At 40.1% G+C, this 26,584-nt stretch overlaps 2 protein-coding genes across 14 annotated transcripts in view; both read left to right on the top strand.

The window, feature by feature from the left end:
* Positions 1-26,584, top strand: part of PIK3AP1 (phosphoinositide-3-kinase adaptor protein 1) — a 143,432-nt gene that overhangs the window by 33,421 nt on the left and 83,427 nt on the right. The gene's annotated exons all lie outside the window — the stretch shown is intronic.
* LOC148125757 (uncharacterized) lies at positions 13,405-26,002 on the top strand. The gene is made up of 2 exons (XM_087932071.1): positions 13,405-14,046; positions 25,841-26,002. Exons 1-2 carry the CDS (start codon positions 13,405-13,407, stop codon positions 26,000-26,002), a joined length of 804 nt encoding a protein of 267 aa, XP_087788197.1.

Raw genomic sequence — 26,584 nt, 5'->3', positions numbered from 1 at the left:
ATTGTAAATTGCTAAAATAGTTAATTTATATATAAGAATATAACTATAATAACAATATTAGTTTTTTTGCATAGAATTGGATAAATATAGAAGGAAATATATATACTGGAAAGTTGATGCTGTATTGAGTGTATAGAGTCGAATTGAGTGGATAAAGAATGAAGTATTTAAACAATAGTGGATGGTGACTGGGAAGAACTGTATTAGAAGATAAAGAACATGACAAGCATTACAACGATGACACTGAAAGGAAAAAAAAGCGATGTCAGGTTTATCATCTATTGCATCACCATCTGGTCAGAAATCGATTGAGGGGATGTTGAGTACGGAAAAGTCAAGTAATACTGCAAGTGATGCAAACAACATTGTTAGCCATACAGGAAACGATGTTGAAAATGCAGGAGATGATGTCGAAGAACAACACGGAATTAAAGACAGAGATGGGAGAAATGAAAGGAGATATCCATAAATTAGATGAAAATGTAGGTACAATCCAACAAACAATAGAAAGAAACGAGCAAAAAATAAAAAAAAATGTGGAAATTAAGGCAGAACAAATGGAAAAAAAGCTGGAAGTGATGGATAGGAAAGTAATGGTGATGAACAAAGACTTGGAAGACTCGATAGTACACCTAGAAATGGAGTGCGCCACATTCTATCTGACATTCCAGAACGTTGCAGAAGCCAAAGATGAAGACCTGGGAGCTATTATGTCAGAACTAATAGCGGAAGCGTTACAGAGGTATTGGCAGGAAATTGTGAACAAACTCGACGAGGTGTACAGAATACACACAAATTACACGAGGAGACACAAGCTGCTGAGAGAGGTGCACATATGATTTGCGAGGAAGAAGGTAAAAGATATCATATAAAATCACTAAAGAGGAATCGATGTTGCATGAAGATAAAGAAATTGTGACCTTGAAGCAGATCCCAAGAAGAGTGAGGGAACAAAGAAAAGAATAGTTTCCTAGCAACATCACTGAATAAACAAAAAATATGGTTCCGATGGCTAGTTGCAGAAAGAATGTTGATCACATGGCAAGAAAGGAAAATTAGAATCAACAGTATCAAGAAAGCACAAGAACTGAATGAGCAGCTGGTGGGGTCAGAAGAAGAAACCAGCAGTAAGGATGAGCTGGAAAGTAGAAGCCAAGAAGACTAACAACAGGAGATACAAGAAGTAGAACAAAAAGAAAAAGACAAGAAAGAGAGAGAACAACTGAGAAGAGGAGGACTAAGAATTAAGAACACAGAGAGAAGTAAGAACCAATAGAAGACCAAGATAGACCTACAATTAGTAAAATGGAGGAATAAATCAAACTAATTTCAGTAAACATTAATGGATTAAATTCCCCGGCCAAGAGAAAACAAACCTTTGTAAAATTAGTTAAACAAAAAGCAGATATTGTGTGCCTACAAGAGGTACACATTCATAAACAATACAGTAAATGTTTAGATTACCCAAAATTAGGAATATGGTACACAGCATTGGCAGACAAAAAAGAGGGGGTGTAGTAATGTATATCAGGAAAGGGATAAAAGCCCAACAAATCTATGTGGAAGAACAGGGCAGAATATTAATGGTGGGATTAATGATTCAACAAAAACAAATATTATTGGTGGGGATATATGCCCCCAATTGTGGTGGTCTCTCATGGAAAAGATGAGACACAAGCGAGTGTTCTCGGGATGAGAGCCCAGAGCAAATTCCAGTGCTCCCTTTTATTGAGATTTTAGCATAGCAAGTATAGTCACATTGTGGATTACAATAATTAGATATAGCACAGACTTGTTTACAGTTGTCTGAGCTGCTTGATTGTTTCTAGTGTTTGTTTTTAATTTCCTTACACTATCTCAGTGACCTTTAAGCAAGCATGTATGTATAAGGTCTTAGACTAATCATTACCCAATACCCAAGTCAAAGTTTATTCCCACACCCAATGACAACCAAAAAGAGTTCTACAATAGGCTACATGACAAAATAATAGAAACAGGACAAGAGAATATTTGCTTAGTACGGGATTTTAATGCTATAATGGATATTGAAAAAGATTACATTAGTAAAGAACAAACTAATGAGAAAAAAAGAAAATCTTACCAAAATCATTTTTTGAATTGATAAAATAAACAAATTTAGAGGAAATATGGTGGAAATGGAACCCAAAACATAATGAATATACATTCTACTCCAATTCACTCAAGTCTTGGTCGAGAATTGATATGGTCTGGGTGAATGGCAAAAATGAAAAAGATATAGATACAGTGGAAATAATGCCCAGTATATGGGCTGATCATAACTCCTTGAAAATAATTTGGAAAGGACAAAAAAAAAGAAGATAAGATGACACTGAATTCACAAATTTTGAAGGAAAAGGAATATGATCAAAGGATTAGAAAAGAATTAGAACTGTTTTTTAAGGTAAATCTGAAACAACATACTACTCTGCAGAATTTGTGGGATACCTCCAAGGCATATGTGAGAGAAATCACAATAGCGTATATGGCTAAGAAAAATAAGGAGAAATGGAAACAACAAAATGAATTCCATAAAAAAATACGAGTGTGAACTCCAAATAAATCCTAAAAACATGGAAGCAAAGAGGAAAATAACCCTTGCTAGGCATAAATTAAATTTGATACAACAAGAAGAAAAGGCACAAAATTTAAAATTTGTAAACCAATTTTTCTTTGAATTTGTAAACAAGCTGGGTAGATGGCTGTCCTATAAACTGAAAAAAGAGAAGGAAAAAACAGTTAATACAACAACTAAAGAATGAGAAAGGGAATGTATGCCATCAGATAGAAGAGAAAAAAAATTGTGCAAAGCTATTTTGAGGAGCTGTATAAACAGGAGAAAATTAATGGGGAGAGTATAACGCAATATGTAGAGGAAAACGGTTTAACTCCAATTTCGGAAGAAAGGAGAGTCATTAAAGAAATAACAGCAGAAGAATTGAAGAAAGCAATACAAAAACAGAAAAATAATAAAACCCCAGGACCAGATGATCTCCCCTTTGAGTTATATAAAAATACGTATGAAGTCTTTGAACCAATAATATTGGAAGTATATAAAGAGGCACTCTTAGAAGCCAGATTGCCTGAATCCTGGTCCGAGGCATTCATCGCCCCAATCCCGAAAGAAGGTACCAATCAACAATCCAGAATTATAGACCAATCTCGCTGTTGAATGCCGATTATAAAATATTTATGATGATATTAGCAGAAAGGATGAAAACAATATTGAATGAAATTATACATCCTGATCAGAATGGCTTTTTACCAAATAGACAGATAAGGAATAATATAAGAATAGAATACTTCGTTGGCCAAATGTGATTGGACACACAAGGAATTTGTCTTGGTGTAAATACTCTCAATATACATAAAAGAAAAGAAACATTCATTAAGAATCAAGAATTATAACATACAACACTTAATGTGATAGTCATAGGATACAATCAGCAATCAAATCATACTAGGAAACAGTCAATATAAATTGTAAGGATACAAGTGACAAAGTCATAGTCAAGTGGGAGGGGATGGGTGATAAGGAGTGATGACAAGGTAGCAGTAATAGTAGTGCAGACTTTGTAATAGTTGAACAGTGTTGAGGGAATTATTTGTTTAGCAGAGTGATGGCTTTCGGGAAAACCTGTCCTTGTGTCTAGTAGTTCTGGTGTGCAGTGCTCTATATTGTTGTTTTGAGGGAAGGAGTTTAAACAGTTTAGGTCTGGGATGTGAGGGGTCTGTAAATATTTTAACAGCCCTCTTTTTGACTCATGCAGTATACAGATCCTCTATTGAAGGCAGGTTGGTAGTAATTGTTTTTTCTGCAGCCCTAATTACTCTCTGAAATCTGTGTCTGTCCTGTTGGGTTGCAGAACCAAAGCAGACAGTAATAGAGGTGCAGATGACAGACTCAATGATTCCTCTGTAGAACTGGATCAGCAGCTCCTTGGGCAGTTTCAGCTTTCTGAGTTGGCGCAGAAAGAGCATTCTTTGTTGTGCTTTTTTGATGATGTTTTTGATGCTAGGTGTCCTTTTTAGGTCTTGTGATATGATAGAACCTAGAAATTTGAAGGCCTCTACTGTTGATACTGTGTTGTCTAGTATTTATAAGAGATAGCAGTATGGGAGGGTTTCTTCTAAAGTCTACCACCATTTCTATGGTTTTGAGTGTGTTCAGTTCCAGATTGTTCTGGTTACACCACAAGGCAAGTTGTATAACCTCCTGTCTGCATGCAGATTCATCGTTGTCTCAAATGACCAATCACTGTTGTGCCATCAGCAAACTTCAGTATTTTAACAGATGGATCATTTGAGATGCAGTCATTGGTATATAGGGAGAAGAAAAGTGGATAAAGCACACAGCCTTGGGGGGGGGGGCTGTGCTGTGCTAATTGTATAGGATCAGATGTGATTCTGCCTAGCTTCACCTACTGCTTCCTGTCTGTTAGGAAGCTTATGATCCACTTACAAGTGTGTTCAGGTACCGCTAGTTGGTTTAATTTATTTAGAAGAGTGTCTGGAATGATGGTATTGAATGCTGAACTGAAGTCTACAAAGAGGACCCTTGAGTAGGTATTTGGAGATTCAAGGTGTTGCAGGATGTAATGCAGAGCCAGGATGTAATGCAGAGCATCATCTGTTGATCTATTTGCTCGGTATGCATGGGATCTAACGGTGGATCTGTGATGGTTTTCAGGTGGGACAGCACAAGTCTTTCAATGATTTTCATAACTACAGATGTTAGAGCAACTGGGCTGTAGTCATTCAGTTCCTTGATGGAGGGCTTCTTTGGCACTGAGATGATAGTAGAGTGTTTGAAGCAGGAAGGGACATACCACATCTCTGGTGATCTATTGAAGATTCTGGTGAAGATGGGGGCCAATTGGTCAGCACAGACTTTTAAGCAAGAAGGAGTTATCTTGTCTGGCTCTGGTGCTTTTCCTGGCTTTTGTCTGTGAAATAGATCTTGTACTTCTTTTTCTGTGATCACCAGAGGTTGTGAACCCAATGGATTGGGGCCAGTTGTAGGAAACTTGGCTGTTGTTGGTGTGTTTGAGATGTGGGTTGTGGAGATAGGTGGCTGTAGTTTCTTTTCAAACCTGCAGTAAAATACATTCAGGTCATCAGTTGTTGATTTCCTTCTGCCCGGGAAGGAGGTTTGCTGTAGCCAGTGATGTTTTTAAGAGTTTTCCACATTTGCTGGTTCATTTGTTGAGAACCGATTCTTTAACTTTGCAGAGTATTCACAAGCCATGATCACAGCCATGATCTCTCTTGTTAATATGTTTCTGGCCTGGTTGTATAGCATTCTGTTACCTTTTCTGTAGGCTTTCTCTTTGGAATGATGTAGCTGCTTAAGTTTTGCTGTGAAGCAAGGTTTATTGTTACTATATATTTGCAGGTTCCTTGTTGTACACATGTCTTTGCAGAAGCTGACATATGTTGTTACAGTATCTGTAAGCTCATCTAGGTCTGTAGAGGCACCTTCAAAAACATTCCAATCAGTGCAATCAAGGCAAGCCTGGAGTTTCAGCTTTGCCTCATCAGACCAAGTCTTCACTGATTTAATTGTTGGTTTCATGGTTTTAAGTCTTTGTCTGTAGTCAGGTACAAGGTGAATCATGCAGTGATCAGAGTGTCCCACAGCTGCTCGTGGTAAAGACCTGTAAGCATCTTTTACTGTTGTGTAGCAGTGGTCTAAAGTATTTTTGGCTCTGGTGGGACAATTTACATGCTGGAAATATTTTGGGAGCTCTTTCCTTAGATTTGCTTGATTGAAATCTCCTAAAATGATGGGAAGGGAACCTGGGTGTTTGGCTTCAGCCTCCATAATTTGATCAGCAAGAGTTCGTAATGCCTCGTTAACACAGGCTTGTGGAGGAACATACACAGCTATTAGGAGAAATGAGGAGAACTCATGTGGAGAGTAAAATGGCTTGCAGTTGATATTTAAAACTCTAAGTTTTCGTCACAGAACTTATATATTATAGTTATATCCTGAGACCAGCTGTTGTTGATATAGAAACATAATCCTCCACCCTTTGTTTTACCTGATGTCTCTTCAATTCTGTCTGATCTAAATGTCTGAAATACTGGGAAGTATATAGTGGTGTCCCCATGAATTTGTGGATTAAGTTAGGTTTCAGTAAAACCAAGAACTGCTGAATTATAGAAATTAGAATTCCATCTATTTAAGAGATGAATTTCATCCATCTTGTTATCAAGTTAACAGTGTTTTATGTCATTGAATATTATGAAGCCCATCCTGAAAAGCTAATATTTTTAGACGCACAAAAAGCTTTTGATAATCTTAATTGGCAATTAATGTTACAACAAATTTTAAAAAATGAATTTTGGAACAAATATTGAAAAAACATTACCGGCAATATATTCTAGACCAGTGGTTCTCAACCTTCCTAATGCTACGACCCTTTAATACAGTTCCTCATGTTGTGGTGACCCCCAATCATAAATATATTTTTCGGCTTCAGCTGATAGAACTTGATAACACATTGATAACACATTGCAGTTTCTCAATTCCTGCTGTAATTATTGAAGTAAAACCATACTGTAAAAAATCCTCACTATATTTTCTTTTCTTAATGTTCTCTCTACACAATCCATTGCCATGGGATGGTTTGCTAATGAAAATAATATATAACAATAGCTTTAATAATACAAAAGATGATACATGGCATAGTTCAGTTAATACAGTTCATTAAAGTTTCCTATGATTTACCATTCTGTGTTGTTTTTTTTACAAACCTGTTACTATCACAAGGGGGCAGTATTCACATCAACCACAGTTGAATATAAAAAGACCGATCAGCATCCAGATTAAGTTCCAGATTAAGTTCCAGATATTTTTTTTTGCAGTAGTTGATGATTTTACAGTACACGATTTTACATTTACCCAGTAATTATAATTCATGAAGTGTCATTTTACCTCCAATACTGCTGCTTTCAACACAGTAGCTGTTTTAAACAGAGTAGCTGCTTTCAACACAGCAGCTGCTTTCTAAACAGTAGCTGCTCTCTACACTTGTGTGTCTGGTCAGGATAAGTACATTATGACTCCAACCCTGTCATATACACTTGTATTTGTATGGGGTGTATGTGATGGGATTGGCGCGATGATGTCATCACGCCGGGTACTCGTATGTGGGTGTATCTGCATGTGGGCAGACCCACCTGGAGATGGATAGAGGAGCAGTGTCTCAGTTCCTAAGATCACCAAAAATATGTGTTTTCCAATGGCCTTAGGCGACCCCTGCGAAAGGGTCGTTTGACCCCCAAAGGGGTCGTGACCCACAGGTTGAGAACCACTGATCTAGACAAAGAGCAAGTGTACTATTAAATGGGGATCATACAGATGATTTTAAGGTAGCCAAGAGAGTGAGGCAAGGATGTCCTTTGCTATTTATCCTGTCTTTAGAAGTGTTACTATCCCAAACCAGACCAAACTCGGAAATAAAGGGGATTAAAATTCAGAAAGAAGACTATAAGGTCCAAGCATTTGCAGATGACTCAGTATTTATTGTAAAAGACCCACTAAATACTGGACATATATTGTTGCAGGAAATAGAAAAATTCGGGGAGGTGGCTGGACTCAAAATTAATAAGGATAAAACTAAAATGATAGTGAAAAACTGTACTGCAAATCAGAAAAAGGAAAAGGGATTACAGATTGCAAAAAAGATGAAATATCTAGGAATATGGTTATCCCCTAGATGTTCTTCAATCAAAGAAGATAATTATAATAAATTAGTAAAACAAATGAAAAAGGATTTAGAATCATGGGAAAATTTATAGCTGTCACTATTGGGAAGAATTGCCATTAAAATGCACATTTTACCCAAATTATTATATTTATTTCAAATGATTCTGATAAAACTGGATAAAAAGTTTTTCAAAGAGCTAAGTAAAATAAGAATATCTGGTTGGACAAGAAACCATGCATTAAACTGAAAATGTTACAGGATAGCAGGAGCAGAGGGGGGTTTATTGCTACCAGAATGGGAACTCTATTATCAGGCTGCAGCATTAAATTGGATAAAGGATTGGGTAAATTTAAAAGATAAAAGAAATCTAACTTTAGAAGGTCATGACCTCCAGATAGGCTCCACATTTTTGTGGGAAAAAAAGGAGTAAAAGTACATTCATACTTCTGTAGACATCAAATAAGAGATTCGCTTATTCAGATTTGGATGAAAATTTAAAAAAAACATTATATGAAGATACCCCTCTGGCTGTCAACTATGGAGGCCATGATCCACCCAAACAGATTGGGTATAAAAAAAATGGTAAGTTATAATGAATTATTAGATAACCAAGGGAAACTCAAAACAAATCAGGAGTTGAGGGAGCAAGGAATTACACTTTATTGGTGGCCATATTTACAGATACAGGATAGATACAAAAAAGACCTAGAGGAATTTGGATTCAATAAAGAACAACAACAATTAGATAAAATTTTGGTTGGAACAGAGGAAAATTTATATATAAAACATACAAATATTTATTGGGATTTAACATGGAAGAAGAACTTGTAAAAGGTTCCATGATAGCTTGGGTGCAAAACTTTGGATATAATATTGAGTTAGATGAATGAGAGAAATTGTGGACTAGGAACTATAAATTAATGACCTCTATGGCCTATATAGAAAAATTATGTAAAATGTTTTATCGGTGGCACCTGGCCCCAGCAAGATTGGCTAAGAGTCCAGGAAATATTGGATTAAAACACAAGTCCAAAGTGTTGGAAGTGTGGAGAGAAAGATGGTACCTTTTATCATATGTTGTGGTTGTGCCCCGAGACCAGGAAATATTGGATTAAAATAAAGAACTGGCTTCAAGATATCACTAAAAATCAAATTGAATTTAAACCAGAACTCTTTTCTTTTGGGAATAATCACAGACCAATATCCCCCCAAAATTAAATATATTATCTTACACATCTTGACAGCAGCCAGAATACTTTTGCACAACTATGGAAGGGAGTCAATACCCCACCAGAAGAGCTAGTTGTTGTGGCTTGGAGGTTTGAGTCTGCTTTGTCAGAGGTCGAGGACTTGGTAAATGAGGAAGAGGAGGATTTGGCTCTGAGGTTTGAGCCTGCTTAGCTAGAGGACATAGACTCAGACGGTGCGGAAGATTTGGCTCTGAGGTTTGAGCCTGCTTTGTTAGAGGATTTGGAATTGCCTTCCTCCCCAGGACTGTCCTCTTTGGCAGGATCTTCCCCCCTGATTGTGCCTCAGGTGTCGGCAGATAATCAGGAGAACGTATCAGAGCCTCTGACTGAGGATCAAGCCGAGGAATGCTGGTTTGATGCAAGGCAAAGACGCAGGCAAAAGCGTGAAATGCAATGTAAAAAGAAAGGACAAATCAGAGACTGAGATGAGAGACTGACACGCCCCACAGGGAATAAAAGTGGGCGTGTTAGCTCTGGTTTCTTGTTCGGAACAACGTGTTGTTTTATGAGAGAAGCTTCTGCATTTTTCCTGTGTGTGGCGTCAGCTTGTGATTTATGCTTCCTTATCGGACTTGGCAGACAGCTGGTGTGAGACTGCCAAGAATGTTTTCGGACTAAGGAAGTTAACCCTGTAGTTACCGGACTTGCCTGCTTATTTGTGTTTCAGTTGGAAATTTGGACGTATTACTTCGTTTGTCCAGGTGAGACATAACAGCTAGTCATACAAAAATATTGGGAGTGTGCGGAAATGGACAAGCTCACATTAGAAATGAAAGATAAGGAGAATTCTGAATACTACCTAATATGGGAGAAATGGTACGAGTGGCTAAAAAAGAGGTATAAAGATTAGAAAGAATGGTTTATTGCAAATAAAGTAAGAGACCTTAAGGGATTGTTACTGTAGATATTGTTATCATAAGAAATATAAGATATATGTGTTGATATATATAATAAACCATATAAGATGTAGGTAGTTATAGATGTATAGAATAATGAGATATAGAATAAGGTACATAAGTTATATGTATTTGTCGATGCTAAAATGTTGTCATAAATATGGATGAGATTTGTATTTTTGAAAAATAATAAAAACGATTAAAAAAAGAAAAGAAAGAAAGAAATTGAATACCTCATAATACACATTCTAACAGCGGCAAGAATAACTTATGCCCAAAGTTGGAAACTAGATAGTACCCCCACAGACACAGTCAGAGGACCTATTTCTATACATATAGTAGCTAATTTAATTTTTACATGTAGTCCTTGACTTATATGTTTAATGACCGTTATGTCTGCGCCGAAAAATGACTTATGTTGACACTAATGTCCCCATGATCATGTGATCAAAAGCAAGCAAAGTCAATGGGTGAAGTTGGATTCACTTTAACAACTGAATGATTACAACAACTGTGGTAAAAGTTATAAAGTCAGATATGGCTCACTTAATGACCACATTGCCTCGTATTGGAAGTTACAGTCCCATTAGGGTTATAAGTCAAGGACTACTTGTAGTCAAACAAAAGTCTAAAAAGTATGCCTGTGAAATTTAATATGTTAATAAAAATAAGAAAGAAAGAAATTATTATCGCTGTCCTATATTATATGAACAAGATACATATGTTAATAATTGTGGAATTTTTTTTTTTTGAAAACAGTTTTATTGGTTTTTTTAACAAACAGACAAAAACAGACAAAACATAAAAGCATCAGCTCTCTTCCATACTTATATACAAATAGTGTGTCGATTGGTTCATCAGTTTTGTGCATCCATTTCGTAGTCTCAATTACGGTTATGTTACATAATAACTCTTATTTTCAATCCTAACTCATATATCCTCATATCATTGTTTAAAAAAATCATTTGACTATACTTTTATTCACTCATACTTTATGAGATAACTATAATTTAAGTAATTTATTCTGTAACAAATCATATAATCATGCCAATTCTATCCTTAAAAAAAAGACACTTTATAGATATAGTATTTAATAACAAAAGAAAAAGAAAAAACAAGAATATTCCTTATTATCTAAAATTCTAAGTATTCTATTGTGATATTTCATCATCTAACCATTGATAGAAAAGGTCCCAAATTTTATAAAATTGTTTATCTTCTTGCTCTCTAATTTCAAATGTCAATCTACTCATCTCAGCACATTCCAATATTTTCTTAATAATTTCTTCCTGCAATGGAATTTTCTCATTCTTCCAATTTTTAGCAAATACAATTCTAGCCGCAGTTAATACATTTACAATCAGATATTTCAAATCTTTACTGTATACATCTGGTAGAATTCCCAATAAAAAGAGCTCCAGTTTCATATCTATGTGTTTCTTTGTCATTTTTTCCAGCCACATGCGGATTTTAGTCCAGTATTTTCTAGCGTCCTCACAAGTCCACCACATATGGTAATATGAGCCAGGTATCTGATGACATTTCCAACATTTTTCCGATTTGTTCTTAAACATTCTTGCTATCCTTGTCGGGGGAAAATGCCACCTGTAAAACATCTTATACAAGTTTTCTTTATAAGCTGTAGACATTGTCATTTTATAATTTTGCGACCATAGTTTCTGCCATTTCTCTAGATCAATCCCATATCCAAAATTCCTCCCCCAAGCAATCATAGTTTCTTTAACTTGTTCTTCCTCTAGCTTAATTTCCAATAAATAACCATATAATTTTTTAATCACCTTTTCATCAGTACCCATCAAGATCTTATCTAAATCAGTCTGTTTATCATAAAATCCCTCTGTTTTGGAATCCTCATCATACCTTGAGTGTATTTGCATATATGAAAACCAATTCATCTTTATACCTTGTTCCTCTAGATTTTGTATCGATTTAAGTTCACCCTTTTCATCTAATAATTCCCCATATCTAACTGTTTGTTCCTTCTTATAGATTTTAGGATAAGAAAATGCTTCTATTGTCGATAACCAAACTGGAATTTTCAAATAACATTGTTTTTTTATCTTCTCCCAATTTAACCACAAAGACTCCCGTATATAATGTCTTCGAAAATAGCCCTGTGTCTTAGTTCCCTTGTACCATAGAAAAGCATGCCAACCCAACAACAGATCATGACCTTCTAATGTCAACAATCTAGTCTTCCTTAATGTTATCCATTCCTTAACCCACATCAAATTTGCAGCTTGGTAGTACAGCTCCCAATTAGGCAGGCCAAAACCTCCTAATTCTAGCATCTTGCAGGAGTTTTAGCTTTATCCTTGCTTTCTTGCCTTGCCATATATACTTCAACACAATTTTATTTAAATCCTCAAAATAGTCTTTCCTGAGCCTAATTGGTATTGTTTGAAACAAAAATAAGATTCTGGGTAAAATATTCATCTTAATTGTTGAGATCCTCCCTATTAATGACAGTTGTAGATTTTCCCATTTCTTCAAATCTAAGGCTATCTGTTGTTTAAGTTTAATATAATTGTTCTCTTTTAATGTGCTACATCTTGATGTCAAATATATCCCCAAATACTTAACCTTATTCGTAACGTGAATTTTCAACAAATCTGCCAGTTCTTCTCTTTGTCTTAATAGCATATTTGTTATGTCCTCGGGGCTGACACAAGTTCCCCCTCAGGTCCGTTCATACTGCGGGGGCGTTTGCAGCCCCCATTGGCTGGCTCCCTTCGACAGCCGGCTATAAAAGCCGGCTGCTAGGTCGAGCCAGCCGCTGTTCGCTGGTAGGTCTGCCTGGTTAGAAGCAGACGCGACAGCCCCCTTTATTCCCCTGAATAAAGTGTGTTATTGGAATGCTCTGGTGTGGCCTCCCCTTCTTTCCGAGCTATAACATTGGCAACGAGGATGGGATCTGGCCAACCAGCAGCAATAGCAAGAGCTGAAATCACACACCAAACGCTGAACCGTAACCGCGCCGTGAGAGCTCGGTCAGTTTGTGGATTGCAGAAGTGAAAGCGGAGCGTGTAGCCGCTCCGTGTAAAAAAAAAAGAAAGCTACGTGAAGAGCAGGGCGCTGAGAGCCTCAGCCGCCGACACTGAAGCGCAGAATTCAACTGTTGTGTTCGAATTCTGCTGTTAGCAAGCTTGGCGCTGTATTCGCAGCCGCCAGAACGCATTGGGCGCGCGATTTGAATAGCTGTCAGCACGACGCTACAGCTATAGCCGCCTACGCCTTTGGGAAGGCACGAAATTCAAACGGAAGTCAGTTACGGGCTACAGCCATAGCCGACAGAGTCACATAGAGCGGGAAACACAGAGAGAACCTCTAAGAGCTGAAACACTAAGCTGGGGCAGAGCTGCAAGCTACTGCTGCCACGCTTATCAGGGCCATTGTATTCCCAGTGAGATTGGCCAGTCTACCAACAGACTGAAAGCCACACTTATCAGGGCCATTGTATTCCCAGAGAGATTGGTCAGTCTACCAACAGACTGAAAACCCAATATGAATTCAAATCCGGCGTTCCCGCCATTTAAGCCAGATGAAGACAAGTGGGACTCTTACAGAAACCGCTTCAATCACTACCTTGATGCCATCAGTCTGGCCGACGCTACAGAGAACAGGAAGAAATCGTACTTCCTAAGTTACTGCGGAGCCACAGTATTCGATACCGCCACAGCGCTACTCACCCCCAGGGAATTAAAGAACGTTCCGTGGTCCGAGTTGTTGGAGACCCTCTCTAACCATTATTCTCCAAAGCCATCGCAAATAGTGAGACGTTTTGCCTTTCGTATGAGAAAACAAACAGATGGAGAATCTATCAATCAGTATATGGCCGCCCTGAGAACCGCAGCTCTCCACTGCGAATTTAAAAACTACCTAGATGACATGCTCCTGGATCAGCTCGTTTGTGGAGTCAGAGACGTAAGGTTACAGAGGCGGCTGCTGGCTAGAAAAGACCTCAACCTCACCCAGGCAATCGAGGAAGCTTTGGCCGTTGAACTAGCGACTCAATCGGCCGCTGAAATACAAGGAAGTGCAGCCAAACCCAGTCCAGTCACTGTCCATTCCGAAGAAGCAGTGAGTGAAGAAGACTCCACCAAACACTTAGAAGTACATCGCCTCAAACCTTTCAAACAACCACAGGTAGGAGTTAGACCAAAGAACGGCAACGTGCCCAAACACATCTTGTTGTGCCTCTCCTGCGGGGGGTCCCATGCCAGAATGACTTGCAGGTTCAGGAATGCCACCTGCAACAATTGCGATAAGAAAGGCCACATCGCCAGGGCCTGCCAGGCAACGCACGCAGCTCCACAAAAGTCATCGTCCCCTTACTCCCCTCCGGGGCCACCCAGGCAAGTAGAAAATTGTTATACGTGCTACCAAGCTAACCACACTTTTTTGACTCCTAATAAAATTACCCTCTCTATTCATTTAGAAGGTAAACCCTGTCTTATGGAAGTCGATACCGGATCGGCATTATCAATCATCTCTTGGAGCACACTCAAGAAAATACGACCCAACCTCTCCAGGAAGCAACTCCAGAAGAGTCGTCTCACCTTGAGGGATTACCAGGGGAAGAATATTCCAGTACTCGGAACAGGCAAGTTCCTCGTTAGATTTAAATCCTTTAAAGGCCATCTGCCTTTAGTGGTAGTAGATGGTGCCCTCCCTAGCCTTTTGGGGTTGGATTGGTTCCCCTATCTCGGCCTTAGCTTAACGGGAGTACATGCTGTCTCACCTTCCGATATCGACTCACTATTTTCAGACTATGCTGATGTGTTCAGCAATGAATTGGGTTGTTATAATGGTACACCCATTTCCTTTTCGGTGGACCCCAAGCAGTTCCGTCCGTCTAAAACCGCGCAGAGTACCATTTGCTCTGCGCGCTAAGCTGGATGCGGAACTGGACAAATTGCTCCAACAAGGGCTGATCGAGCCCACGGATTTTGCTAAATGGGAGACTCCAATTGTCACACCCCTTAAAAAAGATGGTAGTATCAGAATGTGTTCTGACTATAAGACCACAATTAACCGCTATCTACAGACTAGCGCATACCCAGTCCCAGTAATCCAACACTTACTACACACATTTGAACCGGGAAACATATTCGCCAAATTGGATATGTCACAGGCTTATCAGCAATTTCCTGTGGATAACCAAACGGCCGAACTGCAAACTATTGTCACCCACAGAGGGGCGTTTCGATGCAAGCGCCTCCAATTTGGCGTTAGCGTCGCCCCAGGAATCTTCCAGTCATTAATGGAACGGATACTGCAAGGCCTCCCTGGCATAGTTCCGTACTTTGATGACATTTTGATTTCAGCCAGGGACAGGTCCCAACTTTTTCTCAGAGTCAGAGCAGTATTGGATAGGTTCCGGCAGCATGGCCTCAAACTAAAAAGGGAGAAGTGTGCCATCGCCACCAGGCAGGTGGACTTTCTTGGGTATAAAATAGACGCCTCTGGCATCCACCCCGTGGAGTCTAAAGTCAAAGCCATTCACGAGGCACCCACTCCGTCTTCCAAGTCAGAATTACAAGCTTTCCTGGGTCTGCTAAACTTCTATGCGTCATTCCTACCCCACAAAGCCTCGGTAGCTGAACCGTTGCATAGACTTCTAGACAAAAACACTCCGTGGCATTGGGGTCCCAAAGAGGAATACGCCTTTAAAGCAGTCAAATCGCTACTCACTTCGGACGCTGTCCTAATACAATTTGACCAGCACCTTCCTCTAGTCTTAGCTGCAGATGCCTCACCTTTCGGGATTGGGGCTGTCTTAAGCCACAGACTTCCCAACGGTTCCGAAGCGCCAATCGCATTCTTTTCTAGGACCTTGTCAACAACTGAGCGTAATTATAGCCAAATTGACAAAGAGGCCCTAGCCGCCGTTGCTGCGGTCAAAAAATTTCATGAATTTCTTTTTGGTCACAATTTTGAACTTGTCACAGACCACAAACCACTGTTGGGGCTCCTCTCAGGAGAAAAACAAACACCTCAAGTCTTGTCCCCCAGGATGACTAGGTGGACCCTATTCCTGGCGGCCTACTCTTACAAACTGGTTCACCGCCCAGGAAAAAACCTCAGCCACGCCGACGCCCTCAGTCGCTGCCCGTTGCCAGCACCCGTGGAGGACCCGGCCCCGGTCCATGCCATTTTCGATGCCAGTGAATTCGACATCCCAGTCACCGCTGGCGACATCGCTCTCCACTCCAAAAAAGATAAACTTATCGCCCAGGTTCTGGACTGGGTACGGAGGGGGTGGCCGGGCGGCAATCTCTCAACTGAATTCTCACCGTTCAAAACCCGCCAGCAAGAACTTTCCAGTTTACAGGGCTGCCTGTTATGGGGGACCAGAGTTGTCATTCCGAAACCTCTGCGCACACCCGTCCTGAAGGCGTTACACGAGGGGCACCCTGGCATCGTCCGCATGAAGGCGCTGGCCCGGAGTTACGTCTGGTGGCCGGGCATGGACGACGAGATCACGAAATGGGTAAGCTCCTGCCGCCCCTGTCAACAATCCAGGCCAGCACCACCAATCACCACCCCAACCAAATGGGAAAGTACCAACGCACCGTGGTCACGGTTGCATATTGACTTGGCTGGGCCATTCCATGGCAAAACCTTCCTGGTGGTCGTGGATTCATTCTCCAAATGGATTGATGTAGCTCTCCTACCCACAACCACCACCCGCGCAGTTGCCCAGGCGCTGACCCGTTTATTTGTTACGCACAGTCTGCCTGACACCATAGTCTCAGACAATGGGCCCCAATTTACGTCCACAGAATTCAGCCGATATGCCACCAACCTGGGCATCCGGCATATCCTAACGGCCCCTTTCCATCCCGCCAGCAATGGGTTGGCGGAGAGAGCCGTTAGGTCAACAAAAGAGGCGTTGGCAAGATTCACTCAAGACGACTGGCACTCCAGACTCTCTCGTTTTCTCTTAAGCCAACACTCGACCCCATGTACTGTCACAAACAAGTCCCCAGCCGAATTGCTGATGGGCAGACGGCTAAGGACAGTGCTGGATAGACTGCATCCCCACTATTGCCCAGACACACCATTGGGCTCTAACACTAGGGTCAGGAGTTTTGTATTACAGGACCAAGTTTTTGTCAGGAATTACGCAGGCGACCCCCTGTGGGTACCAGGAAAGATCGTGGCCATCACCGGGACAAGGTCATACCGCATCCAGTTGGGGGACGGGCGTATCTGGCGGAGGCATCTGGACCAGATAAGAAGTCGCCAGGGCGAGCATGCCGATGCTGACCCAGGGACTTCGGTGACTCTCCAATCGCCGCACCCGAATCCTAGCTGGGACCTCCAGAGTGACCAGTCGCCACCAGCCGAACTGAGGGAACGGACGGTAGACCGGGACCGTCCTGCAGAGTCATCAGCCGTACCAGCCGACAACACCACCAGGTTGCGGGACAATGACAATTTAACAATCCAACCCAAGGACTGTGACCACTCCCAGACTCCAATCCGAACTCCAGATCGACCCTGTTGCCCGGCAAGACCAATTATGGACTCCCAGAACTCTGAGCCACTTTGTGCATCGCCAGAATTGCGCCGGTCGGGGCGCTCACACAAACCACCAGCTTACTTAAAGGACTATTCGTGTTCGTATCTAGGGGGAAGGGGTGTTATGTCCTCGGGCTGACACAAGTTCCCCTCAGGTCCGTTCATACTGCGGGGCGTTTGCAGCCCCATTGGCTGGCTCCTTCGACAGCCGGCTATAAAAGCCGGCTGCTAGGTCGAGCCAGCCGCTGTTCGCTGGTAGGTCTGCCTGGTTAGAAGCAGACGCGACAGCCCCCTTTATTCCCCTGAATAAAGTGTGTTATTGGAATGCTCTGGTGTGGCCTCCCCTTCTTTCCGAGCTATAACAATATTCTTTGACAAAATCTTTGTTTTATCTTTATTTATTTTCAAACCGGCCACTTCACCATATGTCTCTATCTTTTCCAATAGCTTCAAAGCCGTTTCTACAGGGTCTTCCAAAATAAAGACTAAGTCGTCCGCGAACGCTTGTAATTTAAATTCTTCCTTTTTAATTTTCATTCCTTTTATAGTTTTGTCTTCTCTAATGTTTCTATTCAACACTTCCAGAGTCAATACAAATAGCAAAGGAGAAAGGGGACATCCTTGTCTCGTGCCTTTTCTTATGTTAATAGAGTCTGTAAATTCTCCCTCCATCATTACCTTTGCTGTTTGTTCATGGTAAATTGCTTCTATTGCTTGAATAAATCTTCTAGCAAAACCCATCTGTTCCAGTAAGAGTAACATAAATCTCCAATTCACATTATCAAATGCCTTTTGGGCATCTAAGAATATCGGAGCCATTTGCTTTTCAGGATGCGCCTCATAATATTCCAAAGTGCCCAGAATTACTCTCATATTGTCTCTAATTTGCCTCTTTGGCAAAAGTCCATTTTGGTCTGGATGAATAAAATTATTCAAATATTTTTTAAGTCTTTCTGCTAATATCGAAGCAAAGATTTTATAGTCTGCATTTAATAGAGAAATCGGTCTATAATTCTTGATTTGCAGTGGATCAGCCTCCTCTTTTGGAATAAGTGTAATATAGGCCTCTGACCATGTTTTAGGTATCATTTTCTTTGACATAGCTTCATTCATAACTTGTAACAGTGGAATGCTCAGTGATTCTTGTAATATTTTATAGAATTCTGCAGGGAACCCATCTGGACCTGGTGCTTTCCCATTATTTTGTTTCTTAAGTGCTTGACTTAATTCCATCATTGTTATATTACTTTCTAACATTTCTTCAGTCTCTTTGGATATCTTAGATAGGTTTGCATTCTGCAAGTACTGTTTAACTTTCTCCTCATCAATATTCTCTTTCTTGTATAGTTGTCCATAAATAATCTCGAATAATTTCTTTTTTCTCTTTGCTGCCATAACAAACTTGACCGTGGTCATCTATTAGCTGCGATATTTTCCTCGACTCTTTCTCCTTTCTCAGCTTATATGCTAGCCATCTACCTGGCTTATTTGCATCTTCAAAATAATTCTGTTTAGCATTCCTGATTTTCTGTGCCAGTTCTTCTTTCTCTATTAAGTCCATTTTATGTTTAGTTATGTCCAGTTTCAGTTTGATATCTTTTTTCTGTGGCATTTTCTGTAGTTCTTTTTCAAGTCTTTTATACTCATCCTCCAAGGCTTTAGTGGCTTGCCTTTTCCTAATGTTCTTTTTTCTTGTGTAGTCTATTATCAAGCCTCTAGCATATGCCTTCATTGTATCCCAAACATTCTGTATTGAAGTATCTTCTTTTCTATTTTCTTTAAAGAAAAAGGCCAGTTCTTTCTCCATCCATTGTATAAAATCCTTCTCCTTTAAAATAGTATTATATAACGTCCATCTCGATCTTTTTTTTTGTCCCTTCCATTTAATTGTCAATGGATTATAGTCTGCCCAAGTACTTGTTTCAATGTTTACTTCTTGAACGCTAGATATTAATTCTGTTGAAATCCAAATCATATCTAATCTGGACCATGATAAATGTCTATTTGAATAGAAAGTATATTGTTTGAGTTTAGCATTTCTTTCTCTCCATATATCTTTTAAAATTAATTCATCTGTCATTTTAAAAAAGGATTTAGGAAGAATCTTTCTATTATGCTTTGCTGTTGTTGCTATATAGTCCAGTTTATTGTCCACAATTCCATTAAAATCTCCCATCATAATTATATTAGTATAGTCCAGACCAGTCATTTTCATATGTAATTTTTTATAGAATTCTTCTTGTTTATCATTCGGAGCGTAAATTGAAGTCAAAATTTTATTGTCCGTTATTATTGTCCGTTATTTCCACCATTAATATTCCCCCATCTTCATCAGCATAAATCAATTTTGCTGGGGTGGCCTCTTTAATATATAAAACCACTCCTCTTTTCTTACACTGAGTCAAAGAAGTAAACAATTTCCCTAGTTTTGGTTGTACTAACAATTGTTCATGTTGCTTTTTAATGTGTACTTCTTGTAAACAAATTATATCAAATTTTAATTTCCCTTATGAAAGGTCTTCCTTCTCTTAGCAGCTGAATTCAATCCATTTATATTCATTGTAATCAGTTTTTTCTCTTCCTTGGTTATATTTTATATTTAGGTTTAGCCGCTCTCGTAGATCTTGGTTCACGTTGATCTTTAATATCCACCTGTCCACCTACTGTGCCTTCTTCTTTTTCAATCTCCATTTGTTCCTCTTGGAATTCAATTAATGAAATCTCTTTTTCTGCCTCTTCTTCTCTCCTTCCAAAAAATTCTGCATAAAAACGTTCTGCTTTCTCAATTGAATCAATTCTGTGTCTCTGTTCTTGCCATGTAAACATCAATCCTTCTGGGATCAGCCATCTATAATTCACCTCCTTTTTCAATAGCATTTTGGTCAGAAATTGATATTCTCTTCTCATCTCTCTCACTCTTCTGGGTATTTGTTTTAAGACCAAGATTTCTTTGCCTTTGTATTTCAACGTCTTCTCTCTTGCCGCTTGTAAAATTTGTGTCTTGATGGATTTTTTAGTAAATCTAATATGGACTTCTCTGGGTAGATTATTTCTCATCGCATATCTTGTAAAGACTCGGTATATCTCATCTACTCCATCCATCATCTTTTCCTCTGTTATTTCCAAAGCGTCCGCCAAGATTTCTATCATTATCGCAGCCAAATCTTGCCCTTTTTCTTCCTCTATATTTTGGAATCTAAGATAAAATTCTGACCTCTCCATCTCCCACTTCAGCATCCCACTTTTTTCTTGTTCAACCACTGTTAGTCTGCTATCAATATTTCCAATCTTCTCTCTTCGTTTACCCTCTTCTTCAACTTTTTGGAGTCTCTCATCATACTTCACCATCATCTTTTGAATATTTTCCACTTTTTCCTCAGTCCTCCCTGTTCTTTGTTCAATGGTGTCTGTTTTTATCTTAAGGTCTTGGATTCCTTGCATAATCATCTGTAAGGTTACTTTTTCTTGTTCTTTGTCTTGCTTTAACATTACCTGAATTGAACATTGTCCTCCAGATGGTGGGGAGGCGGAAGTAGACACAGAGGCACCTGAAGGTATAAGTTTCCTACTCATTTTAGATGGTTCAAATTCTTCAAGTTCTTTCAAATTTTAATCCAATTAGGAAAGTAGCCAATTATAATCCAGAATGGAAAAGTCCAATAATAAAAAGCCCAATAATAAAGGAGAAAGAAGAGAAAAGAAAAGAGAAAAAAATTCTTCAGGTTCTTCCTGACCCTAGTCCAATTATAAAATAGTCCACAATAATAAAAAAAAGAAGACCCAATAATAATAATAATAAACAAGGCCAAAGCAAACAAGCAGAAATTCTTCAGGTTCTTCACACCTTAATCCAGCCAAAAAATCTCAATTGGAAAGAAAAAAGAAAAAAGGAGACCAAAATAATCCAAGAGCATAAATAGAAAAAGCAAAAATCCCAATGAAGAAAGAAAAAAAATCAAGATAAAATAAAAATGAAAAATTCTAAGGCTTCCCCTTGAAAATAAAAAGTAAAAATAAAGACCTGCTAGAATAAAAATATACAATAATGCTGGTAGGGGGGGATAGCGAAACTAAAAAAAGATTAGAAAGAGAAAAGAAAAACAACACACTGCACTCTGCTTAGTTGTCCAAGGCTCTTATTATGACTCTCTTCCCTTTCCCACAAGCTTCAAAGCCAAGCCATAAATATTTAATTGTTGATAGAAATCCAGAAGAGCACCTGTAATAATATTCTACTGCGCTCTTCCCTCTATCTTATCAAGGAATGTCCTTGAGAAGGAGTCTTTCACATCTCTCTCCACTTCAAGTAGAATATTTTCAAGCCTCTAGTTGGCAATGTTACAAAGTTTCTTAGTTCTCACTTTCCCCCCACCTCTCAAAACAGCATAATTAAAGTAAAAAAAAACAAACGCAAAAAGTATATACATATATATACAAAGAAAGAAATAACCAAAGGGAGCCTCTAGCCTAAGGAAAAAAAAAAAAAAAAGAAATCCAAAGGGAGAATAAGAAATATATATATATAAAAAAAAACAGTCCGGTTATCTACTAAGTAACAATGAAGTCCGGTAGCAAAAAAGAAATAAAAAAAAATAAAGCCTCGCTTTGATGTCTCCCTTAAAAAAACGCCGCTTGGTCAGTTTTGTCAAAAATCACACAGATTTCTTCTAGCAATCAAAGTGTCATTTCAAGCCTCAAAAAATTGAAAAAAAAAAAGTTTCTCACCCAGCCGACACACTTTCTCTTTCAGCCTCTTCCTTTCCGGAGCTGCCCCGACTTCAGCAGCTTGGGGGCTGCCTCTCCGCTGCCAGCAAAAGGGACTTCTCCTGGGTCATCCAGGGACTTTGCAGTGTCCCTGGGGTCCACAGGGTATACCCTTCACGATAGCCGTCCCTATGGGACGGTTTAGGTCCGTTTGGACCGGCCAGGAGCAAAGATATCGGCTGCAATCATAGAGCTCGATTGCAAGCCGTATCGTCACGTCGCCAGCTCCTCCCCTCTCCTAATTGTGGAATTTTAATGTTAGATGCTATATGGATCAGCACTCAGTATTGAGCCAAGCATCTGAAGCACATGGTGCTGGCTTTAACTAGTCGGATATCTGAGTCACTGTTACTCTGGTAATTGGATTTTTGATTCAAAATTTTAGCCTGATACACTCATAGACTTTGCACAATAGGTTTTTTTTTTATAACATAAAGAATGAAATAAAATTGTTCTAAACATCAACAGTGGTTTGAAAGCTTATTTTAAACCTTTTAGTTACATACTGAGTGAAATTGCTAGAGTTGTCAGGTTGCTTGGAATACTTAAGTTGCTTAATGTTTTACAATTTTATGAGTTTTTTACGTTTTACAGTTCAGTTTATTTAGGGTCAAGTGTGATCCTACATAGATTCTGCTACTGCCATGGAATGGAATCAGATTTGTTCGTTCTCCCCCTCCTTTTGCTGTTCTTTCTCTGTTGGCAAACTTAATGTGAAGTGAGAGCTGCATATTAAAGCAAAGTTAATAAAATGTTCTGTTTGCAAAATGTCAATTTAACATTTTTTATAAACTCCATAGAGGTTCTTTTGCCCTTAATAGATACCTTAGAATAAAACCACATCAGGCATATATATAAAATTAGAAATGTTTTATGCATATTACTCTGTACAAGTAGTCTTTGGTTAACAACCATTTGTTCAGTAACCATTGAAACTACAGAGGTGCTGAAAAATTGTAGTGACACCTGAAGTTATAACTGTTGCAGCACCCCCATGGTCATGTGACACTTGGCAACCCACCCAGGCATGGTGGCAGAGTGGTTAGAATGCAGTATAGCAAGCTGATTCTATCCACTGCCAGGAGTTCAATCCTGATGGACTCAAGGTTGATTCAGCTCTCCATCCTTTTGAGGTGGGTAAAATGAGGACCCAGATTTTGGGGAGCGATATGCTGACTCTATAAACCACAGCCATTTTTGGCTGTACTTCCTCCCCTGGCCCAGACACCTCTACTTTCTCCCCCATATCTGGCTTTTGGGCCGTCCTACACTCTGCTGGATGTCCTCTGTATGCCTCGCTCAACATTTGAAAGTCAGCTGCCTCACAAGCCATTTCAGACACACTTTATCAACAGTGGAAGGAAGGTGACAGCAAAGGTCAGCTGAGGTTGCTGGGCTGGCTGAGCGCTGGATAGCAGATTTGGTAGAGGTGACAGAATGCAGGCAGAGATAAGTAAGTGAAAGGAGCTGGAGAGGAAGCAGTTCCTTACCCTACCGAGACTCAGGGCTCCCCAAGGCAGCAAGCCAGGAATTACTTGGATCAGGGTGCCTAATAACCAGGTGGGATTTGGTTAATGGCAGCCACCAGAATCCCTGAGATTGATGTTGCTAAACAATGTGATCATGTGATACTGTGCTTTACAACTACATTGCTTAATAACAAATTCTGGTCCCAATTACCATTAATTGATTACTACCTGTATACACTCACTCCCCATACAATCTGTTCCTGTAGATTCAATTATATATGGAAGTGTAACCCATTTTTTTCAAACATGGTCTTAATGCAGCTATATACGGCCATGCACAATGGAATCTTATTGTGTAGCAATGACACAAGTGACAAAAATTACACAAAAGGAAACCATATTCTTATTTTATTCTCTGTGCCATTTTGATAATAGTTCTTGTGTTCGCACTCTCTTATGCTTTAAAATTTCAGCAATGTCATCCAAGCAAAGTGCTAATGACACTGTTTCAACAAGTGCAAACACTCCATAATGAACCTAATGAATAAAATTGTAGTGTTTGATTTGCTTTGTTCTGGAAACTCTGTAGCATCCATAGACAGAAAATTCAATGTAAATGAATCAACCATCTGCCATATGCCAAAAGGAAGACTTACGTTCATAAGGTTATTTGCAAAGCTGCTCCAGAAAGTGCTAAAGTGACTTCTGTGATTTTGTAAAGAAATATGGAAGAAACAGAAAAGTGGCCAAATTTATGGATAAATGAAATTGTTGGCTGCAAGGGATGTCTTGTGAACAACAAAATAAAAACAACCCTATATAAATTTTCAAATATTTGATTGAAAATCAGGAAGTCATCTGTGAGAGCATTAGTTGGTTAGAGCATTTTAAAAACAGGTATGGTTTGAAAAATGTGAAACTTTCAGGTGAGGTTGGTCTAGCAAATAATGGAAGCAGCTGAAGAATTTGTAAAACTTCTGAAAAACACCAGAAACAAAGGGTACCCATTTGAGCAAGTTTGTAATGCGGATGAAATTGGTTTGTTTTATAAAGAAAGATTACTCTTTTAAATAAAATATACTGAATCCCATTTTTCCCATAGGACCAATGCTTCAATAACTGTGGTTTCCATTTCTGTGGGATTTTTCAAGAACAAACCCCAGAAATAACAAGGATTGAGTGTATTTGAATAAAGGGAAAAGATAGCGCCTTTCAAGGCAAGCTTGACTCCTTGTTTAAGTTCCATCCATGAACTTAAACCAGGAATTTAAGTTAACTTCATGGATTCATCCAGGGGTGGGATTCTAGTGATTCGGCCCGGCTCTATAGAATCAGTTGTTACCGTTCCCGAAAGTTTGGAGAACCGGTAAATCAGGCCTCTGGCTGGCCCCGCCCCTCTCCGCCCGCTTCTCCACTGCCTGCCCGTCAGTCCTTATCACGCATGAGTGACATTGCACACATGCACAACACTGCTGTCTGCAGCGTGCTCTTGTGCACCCACCAGGCCAGCCATTGCTGCCTGCCTTCCATTGCAGCCCTACCTTTACTGATCTCCCTGGGTGAGTGAGGCTCTGCAAGCCCCGGTTGCCTTCCCCTCACTTACCTTTTGCTGCCGCCTCCGGTCGCCTTCCCCAACACTTGCCTTTTGCTGCTGCTGCTGGTCGCCTTTCCCTCACCACTTGCCTTCTGCCGAGGAACATGTGGAGAGGCTGGTATAGGGTCTGGCCAGGTCAGCAGCTGCTTCTCTCAACTGCTGCTGCACAGCGGAAAGCTTCAAAGTCCCACTCCCATTAGAAACAGTTCCCATGCAAGCAGAGAAGCAAGCCAGGTTGAATCCTGTTACTCTCTGCTTGCCCGGGAGCCATTTCCAATGGGGGGGATTCAGAAGCTTTCTGCTGTTTTGGGAAACTCTTGCTCTCCCCAAAACAGCAGCAGGTGATAAAAGGAACTGCTAACCTGGCTGGAGCCTCCATGTGTTCCTTCCTGCTGCTGTTGATAGGAGTTTCCCAGCATAGCAGAAAGCTTCCAAGTCCCCTCCCCATTAGAAACAGCTCCCAGGCAAACAGAGAAGCAAGCCAGGTTGAATCCTGCTACTCTCTGCTTACCCGGGAGCCGTTTCTGATGGGGGAGATTCAGAAGCTTTCTGTTATTTTGGGAAACTCTTGCTCTTCCAAAAACAGCAGCAGAAAAGAACACGTGGAGAGCTCGTGTCAGCAAGGCGCCCCTTGATTGAGTCCAGGACAGCTGACAGCGACTGCGGGGAGCTAAGCCTGAAAGCCCCGATGCATCAAGTATGCAGCCGCATGGATGGCGGGGGGATGAACTGGTCCTGGAATCCCTGATGCCTCCAGAATTGCCATTGCCGTCTCGCTGCTGCTGCATCCCCCACCCCCTGCAGGCATGGTGAGAGTGAGCCCCGGGATGGGTGACCGACCGCCTCAACTGCTGCTCCCACTGACTGTTTTCTGTGCCAAGAGTGGAGGAGAGAGAGAGAGAGCAGCCCTCTTGGTACAGAGAAAAGTTGCGTGTCTCCCCATATTCCTCTTGCCACAAGCAACACCTTTAAACTTAGTGCGCTTCACAAATGAGGAAGATGGGGGGGACAAGGCTGCTCACAGAGAAAGGAATATGGGAGGACACACAACTTTTCTCCATGCTGAGCTGCTCTTGCCAGTGACTCCAGACTGTTTTGCCCAGCTAAGACTAGATCAGGGGTCCCCAAACTTGCTGGCTGGAAAATTTTGGGAGTTGAAGTCCACAAGACTTAAAGTGGCCAAGTTTGGGGACCTCTGGACTAGATTATCAAGGAAGAGAGTAACATGCAGCAGATGCCTAGCAAAATTTAGTAATACTGCAGATTGGCTGTTTGCGTTGAAATCATTGGGCAGTTTAATTTGGTATTTATTTCAGTAGGCTGATTTTAG

This window comes from Pseudonaja textilis, chromosome 4 (genome assembly GCF_049901715.1).
Source record: "Pseudonaja textilis isolate UNSWEBS1 chromosome 4, rPseTex1.2, whole genome shotgun sequence".
NCBI classification, from domain to species: Eukaryota; Metazoa; Chordata; class Lepidosauria; order Squamata; family Elapidae; genus Pseudonaja; species Pseudonaja textilis.
Note: the sequence above shows the minus strand (reverse complement) of the source record. Positions and strands in the feature narration are given on the sequence as shown.

Bases quoted from the DNA above. Each gene is read 5' to 3' on its own strand.
- LOC148125757 (XM_087932071.1), top strand. From the start codon at position 13,405: ATGAATTCAAATCCGGCGTTCCCGCCATTTAAGCCAGATGAAGACAAG. The intron at 14,047-25,840 runs GTAGGAGTTAGA...TTCCAAAAACAG, and splicing joins AACCTTTCAAACAACCACAG to CAGCAGAAAAGAACACGTGG.